The sequence below is a fragment of the Sinocyclocheilus anshuiensis genome, unplaced genomic scaffold (assembly GCF_001515605.1).
Source record: "Sinocyclocheilus anshuiensis isolate Anshui unplaced genomic scaffold, SAMN03320099.WGS_v1.1 scaffold152, whole genome shotgun sequence".
Classification (NCBI taxonomy): Eukaryota; Metazoa; Chordata; class Actinopteri; order Cypriniformes; family Cyprinidae; genus Sinocyclocheilus; species Sinocyclocheilus anshuiensis.
The window spans coordinates 1,834,657-1,842,182 of NW_015555781.1; the positions used below are offsets into that span (position 1 = coordinate 1,834,657).

At 38.4% G+C, this 7,526-nt stretch overlaps 1 protein-coding gene across 1 annotated transcript in view; it reads right to left on the minus strand.

The window, feature by feature from the left end:
• Positions 1–7,250, minus strand: part of LOC107674661 (transmembrane protein 184A-like) — a 31,373-nt gene extending 24,123 nt beyond the window's left edge. Inside the window, exons 1-3 of the mRNA XM_016468701.1 lie at positions 6,835–7,250; positions 5,700–5,954; positions 850–1,015 (exon numbers count right to left, since the gene is read on the minus strand). Of these exons, the coding sequence (XP_016324187.1) occupies positions 850–1,015; positions 5,700–5,954 (421 nt within the window). The 5' untranslated portion in view covers positions 6,835–7,250. The remainder of the gene's footprint in view (positions 1–849; positions 1,016–5,699; positions 5,955–6,834) is intronic.
• Positions 7,251–7,526: the final 276 nt, after the last annotated feature.

A 7,526-nucleotide genomic window follows, 5' to 3' on the forward strand; every position in this document is an offset into this window, starting at 1 on the left:
CTCTAACTGAACTAGGCTAAATGATTTTTGTTACTATAAAAAAATCAAAACGACGGTGGGGGGGCGGTGCCGCGGTAGGCAAATGACGGAACCGGTGTTGTGGCTTAACACCGGTATAACTGAAAACACCGTCTACCGCAGCAAGCCTACTTAAGACTGGAGTAATGATGCTGAACATTCAGCTTCAGCATCAAAGAAATAAATTAGCCTACATTTTAAAATATATTCAAATAGAAAGCAGATTTTTTTAAACTGTGATAATATTTCACAATATTACCGTTTTTACTGTATGTTTTAATCAAATAAATGCAGCCTTGGTGAGCATAAAATACTTCTTTCAAAAACATAAAAAAAAAACTTGCCAACCCCAAACTTTTGAATGGTAGTGTATTAAAGACTACAACATAATCACTCTAAACTTCTTAACAGACTCATTTATATGAAATTACTATTATATTCAGTGCAACGATGGATTACATGAAACAAAACAAATCCCCACACCGGAATTTTCCCATGTTACTTAAATAACAGTAAAAACTGTGTTTCAAATCGTCATTGTCTAGGAGTAGTGGGATAGGCCTGAAAAGATAATAACAGGGACATTTGGCCGTCCTCCCTTCTAGCTGCAACATGACAAACTGGTCTGTTCAGTTACAATGAACATGTATCCATTTCCCCTCTATGAAACCTGCCACCCCACGTCTGTAAAGCAGGATCTCCTCCCTCACTGCAGGCCAGACTTCCAAACAACAGCACACGTCATTCCACCAGTGTGATATACAGTGTGAACATTATGCCCAGGGGGCAGGAGAGACTGTAAGGGCAGAGAGCAGCTCAGATTTACTGTACCTTCATAACAGTCACGAACGGAGTCGAAATACACATAATACTGGGCATTACTGATGAACAGCAGGCTGAGCCAGGAGTCGAAAGCATAGATGGGGACGATGAAAAGGATGCGGATGATGTAGCGCTGCTCATTTGGCACCGTGTATGACCTTAGGTGCAGGTATATCTATAAAGACAGAGTTTGTTAAGCAAGACAAAAATTAGCTTGACCACAAAATAAATTGAGTCAGACATATATTGCAAAAACAGTGAAATGCAAATGATTCAAGTGCATTGGAGCAACATGCTGCAGAGCAGATCAAAAGGTGGCAAGAACACGAGTATCATTTGTTTATTATCAGACACTAGTAATGAGGAAAAGTGAGGTGGACAAACAGGAACCTGTATGCAGTAGTACCAGTGACACAGTAAATAGGAAACTGTAAAAGTCTATAACAGTTTATGGACAGCGAATAGAACAAATCAAACAAAGCAATGTTTAACCAAACTAAAGCTGACAGGATATTAATAATTATATACTTCAAAAGAGCTTTTAACATCACTAGCTGTTAGGAGACAATACATGCATTTTCTTAGCAGTATATTAGCTACAAACAGAGTTGTCTTCTTTTTTCTCAGTTTATGACGGGTGGTAATCAGCATAAAGGTTCAATACCATTGCTTAATGTTATTTTGGAGTGTTTGTGTGGGAATTTTTGCCCATTCATCCACAGCATTTGTGGGGTTAGGCTGTGATGTTGAACAAGAAGGCCTGGCTCGTAATCTCCGTTCCAGTTCATCCCATAGGTGTTTGATGAAGTTGAGGTAAGGACTCTGTGAGGGTCAAGTTCTTCCACACCAAACTCATCTAACCATGTCTTTTTGGACCTTGCTTTGTGCACTCGGGCACAGTCATGCTGGAGTAGAAAAGGGCCTACCCCAAACTGTTCCCACAAAGTTGGAAGCATGGCATTGTCCAAAATGTCTTGGTTTGATGAAGCATTAAGTTTTCCCTTCACTGGAAGTAAGCAGCCCCATACCATTATCCCTCCTCCACCAAACTGTACAGTTGGCATAATGCAGTCAAGCAGGTAACATTCTCCTGGCATCCACCATCCATCTCACCCATCAGACTGCCAAACAGATTTGTCACTCCACAGAACAGGTTTCCACTGCTCCAGAGTCCAGTGGTGATGTGCATTACATGTACTTGGTGAGGCTTGCATGGAGCTACAGAAACCCATTCCATGAAGCTCTCGGGGCACAGTTACTGTGCTGATATTCTAATAATATCACTTACAATTGACCGTGGAATATCGAGCAGGGATGAATTTTCAAAAAACAATTGCAATTATTGTATTGCAAATTATTGCAAAGGTGGCATCCAATCACAGTTCCACATTTGAATTCACTGAGCTCTTAAGAATGACACGTTTTTCCCCACAAATGTTTGTAAATGAAGACTGCATGGCTAGGTGCTTGATTTTATACACCTGTGGCAATGGGTCTGATTGAAACACCAGATTGAACTTCTGATTTAGGTTTTTTATACATATATTTTATTATATTTCATTTTTATGGTTTTAGCTTAGTTTCACTTAACTATAATAGTCCTGCTTTAAACCTTTTAGGGCTAAAAAAAAAGGTACAAAGTTGTCCCTTTAAGTGTTCTACCCCTAAAAGTACAATTTTTGCACGTTCTTTTCTGGGAGTGTTCTGCCAAGTAATATATTTTATTAGCCAAAATTTAGGCTTTTACAGTTTCCAAGCTACATAGTAACTTGGCACAGAATACAACCAATGTACTGTCACACATGTGCATATATCGGCTATATACTGTAGATATAAAGTTTGGCACTACCAGTTTTATAATCTACATTTGAAAAATACTATGGGGTTTGTTTGGTATGTGTATGTCCTTAAAGTCCCTTTGAACTTCACATTATTACTGAGGGGGCTCAATATTCGCTGGGTTCTTTAAACTCTTGGACACTCAATCATTTAAAATCAGATTATTTGAGTCATTCATTCCACGGGTGGAGGCTTGATGCATTTGTGGGCTCTCAAAAAAGCAAGGGGAGTTGCTCTCTGAACTGATGTCCTCCATTTCACCTAGCCTGCAGGGGAAATAAGTTCATAGTCTCCCAGACTCCATAACGCAGAGCTGACAGTGAGAGAGCGCCGTGCTCACAATAATGGCTATGGCCATTGACTGTCTACTGGCTGTCACAGAAATGCAGTCAAAGCTAATTACAACCTGTCTGAAGCAGAGAGGAACTGCGAGGCGACCAAAAACAAGGGCTGGTGAATCACAAGGTATAGCACCAACTTTAAGACTGTAAAGCTTGTAAAAACAAGAGAGCTGAGAAAAGGCCAGCCCAGGAGTGCTGTTGGTGCCTTGTCAGTGCAATATATAACAATTCACTTAAGAAGGTTTGGCCCAGAAAGTGCTTATGTTCAAAATAGCTGGTCTTCAAAGACTACTTTGATATCTCTGGAACTGATGGGAAAGTTTTGCAGGCAAATCAGTAACTTCAGAACGGGGTGTTTTAGGAACACAATCTCAATTTCTACCTTTAGTATTCAGCGTGCAAGAAAAGCTCCACAGGGAGAATCTTTTGTAGCGAAACAGATAAAGGCAGTGAAATACTACAACAATCCTGAGGGCTCCTTTAATCTCCTCAGGATTTACATATGTTGCCTCACGCAACCCTCCGCAGGCGGCTGTTTGCGAAGCCGTGGATGAGGTGGTGGTAGACGAGTCGTTCTCCTGCTAGGCCGAGGGACAAAAACCAGACTGTTTTGACATGATTATGACTTGAAGAGTAAAACCACTACACAGGGACTCGTTTCCAGGCTCCATATAGCATCCCGATGTTGTTTGGCCGCTTCAAAACTGTCAGCTTCTCAGAGGTATTGGCTTTTGTATGGCACACAAGACACTTTGGAGGCAATCAAATCATAGTCCTCCGGGCACACTGCGGGCACTGCAATTCAGAGCTAAAGAAATACCTTTCCTGACCTCTGCTCTCCATCAGTACGTTCACAGTAGTTCAATTACATAACAGATGCTTGAGAAACATACTCTATATTAAATTTCTTCATGGGTCATATAGGCTGCAATGAAAAGGGATTCAAAATATACCAGCAGGAGCAAGGAAATTAGATTTCGGCCTTTTCTGAAAACGAACAATGTCTGCAAATATAATTGGTAATTCGACACACAAGATGGGTATATTCATACTGAGCCGGCACTTCACCTAACAATTACTTTTACACAAAATTCATCCACCACCAGCTGATTTCATCTTGCTGTAGCCAACACAGTGAACTCATTCATATGCCACAGAAGTGGATATTCAGGTATGATGTGCACTTTTAGCTGTTGAATGGCAAAATATAAAGGACAGGAAAATACCCGAGCAAATTAGAACTGCTCAGCATGTTTATATCTATAAAGAAATGACCAAACCTTTACAAGAAGACTTATTGAACAGTCTGGTGTCTAAGAAGCTGCCTTCATCTCTCTCTTTTATTGATACAGCTGGTGTAAAGGTTAGTGACTGATGGTCTTTCATCAAGCACAAAGGAACTTCCTCTATAAACAAAGGTCGGGCACACAAATTTTGCTCACACTGTAGTTTCTGCTTCAAACCTGTGAGCATACACTACCAGTCAACAGTTTGGACACACCTACTCACTATTTTCCACATTTTAGAATAATAGTAAAGTCATCAAAACTACGAATATTAAAAAAAAAATTGAATATTAAACGCAAATGGGAGTATGGGAATTATGTAGTGAGCAAAACAACAACAAAATAAGAAGCTAAATCAAAACGTACATTTTAATTTCTTCAAATGTTTTGCTCACATTCGCTCAACCAACTTCATGGCATTCAATTTGGATGATTTTGAATCTCACCAATTTACAATAAATAAATAAAATCTATGTATCTATTGAAATAAAAGTTCAAAAGTTACAGTAAAGAGATTTATAATGTTATATGAAATACCGGGCTACTTGAAATACTGACACACACTATATTAAGAGACACACAAAACAACAGATAAACATAAGCTTTGTCACGGAGTCTTCTTGTCATAGAGACAATCATTTCCTTTAAAAATGTTCCTGTAGTGCACACTGCAGATGGCACATCAGGGCACATAGATTATTGGTTACGTATCCTCGCATTATATCACCAGAGTACACTAAAGCCATATTGTGTTTACACAGCACTCTTATCAGCTCTGGGAACAGGTACCACTCTGCTCTGTAGTTAACTTTGATTGGTCAAGGACGGTAACAGCACTCTAAATGAATCATTTAGAGCAAAGAAAACATGGATAACGGTCTAGAACAAACATGCAGGTATTTATTGATCTCTGATGATCGATAACCAGTGGAGGCAGGGAGTGGGGGTTTAGTAATTACTGCAGTCTTTAATGACTATGTGACATAGATTAACCTTCTAAAATTACATAGTATTATCAAGATCTGCAGACGATAATGAGCCTGTGGTCAGGTATGAGGGAGGAGACAGCATGGTACAGCTCTTGTTTTCTCTGCCTAGGTTATTTGCGTTTATTTGCCTGTGCTCTGAATGAACCACAGCTATTAGAGCTTCCAGCTTTCCCCAGGCCGCAAAACCACTCCATTTAATGCTGAGATTTGTTTCTCTCATGGCCTATAGTTGCTATACCCCATACTAGTTTAAAAGCAGCAGTGATGCTTTTCTGTAGCTAAGTAAGCAGCTGTGTGGTCTAGAAATTGTGCTGGATGTGTGAGTGCCTGGCTGTAAAAGGATTACTATGAATTACTTGTCCTCAAACACATTAGTGACATTTAGTTCCTTGAAATTAGCCTACCTGATGACAGGTGATGATGAGCGCAGACCAAACGAAAATCCCTGACAGAGCTTGAGCAGTGGGGGTGTTAAGGAAGATCTGGTCGTCCCCCACTACTTCAGTCCCATTACTTGATCTGATCACGGTCATGTTTGACATGCTGGTTATATTTGACAGCACTGAGTATGATGACAAAGGGGCTGAATTATCCATGTTTTTATCTGAATCCACTGACAGAGAGCTGAAATTTGCTGTAGTATATCCGGAATAATTCATCTGTAGGGAAAATAATAAATAAAATAAAACATTTTTCAAAATCAAACTAAAACCAAATGATATTAGTCATAAGTATTTATTATATCTTTCATTTACACCTTTGTTTATACACTATCATTCTGAAGAATCATTAAGTCTAAAGGATTTGAAATCATTCTACTATGCTGATATGGTGCTCAAGAATATTATTATTATTATTATTATTATTATTATTATTACTGAAAACAGTTGCTGCTTAAAATTTTTTGTGGAAACTGTGATACATTTCTTCTTCAGATTTCAAAAGAACTGCATTTATTCGAAATATAAATCTTTTGTAACATTACATGATGTCTTCGGGGTAACTTTTATTCAATTTAATGCATTTTTATTTTAAAAAAAAAAATCTTAATTACCCCAAACTTTGAATAGTAGTACATATAATTCTGTTTATTCTATGAACTGCAACCCATCTTTATCTATCAATTGCACTATTTCTGTTCCATGACAGCAAACACTTATTTATTAGTAATAAACTCATTATTATTATTTCTTATTACAATAAAACGGTGTTTCCTTTGTAAGTGCAGTCCTTTTTTATGTTTGGAGATCTCATGTCAAATTATTATGGTTTTACAGTTATTAAAACAGCATTTACTGATTATATATTTACTAATATTTTGCTGGAAACTATGGGTAACATGTTGATTTTCTTTTTATAAAATTAAACCAAGCGTCAGAATACATAATTTACAGCATATGTTAGTGTAGTATTTTTTTCATTCAAATATGCCTTTTTTTACATTGAGAGATAAAAAAGCTGCCTAGCAATCATATCAATCAAACCTATTATTGAAACAGAAGGCAAGACCTGTTTATAGATATTTTATGAAACACTTACCCTGATACAGTGTCAACACCTGAGAGAGTTTAGTGCGATCAAACTCGAATTACTTTACCAAAACGTCACTTTACTCTGAACATCGCACTGGGACTAAAATAATAAATACACTACGTACATGAGATTCTAAAGAAACATCAATATACGACATGTAGCCGTAGGTAGACACGGCCCGTGCGACGACACCGACGACTCAAGCGCGCACTTCCTCGTTTAACTATTGACAGGTCTGATGTGCGTCAGTCAGCTCGGTGGAAACAGCCCGGAATCGAATTGTTCTTTATAAAAATCCTGAAGCGAAGAAACCGGTATAAGATTGTTTTCCTAAAGGCTTTTCCAAAATCCACACCAACAAGCTCGTCGCTCCGTCTCAAATTAGGGCAGGTGTACTTCGCGACAAAACAGCACACCCAGGTCATGTGACCTTGCGACTTTAGTCCTTGGTCACGTGACTTGACGAGCACCTGTCGATCAAAGTTGCAGTATTCTTGCTGCACACGTGCAATGTCAATTGATACGCTGTGCATACTGATAAACACAATATAGGATATAATTCAGGTACTCCAGGCCACTTTGAGATATAAGAGGGCCATAAAGAAATTACCTTAATTCACACTATATACATTAGTGATTAGTTGTAAAAATAATTTCTTCTCCAACAGGAATATGTTGCAGCAGTCAGGTTCAGAAAG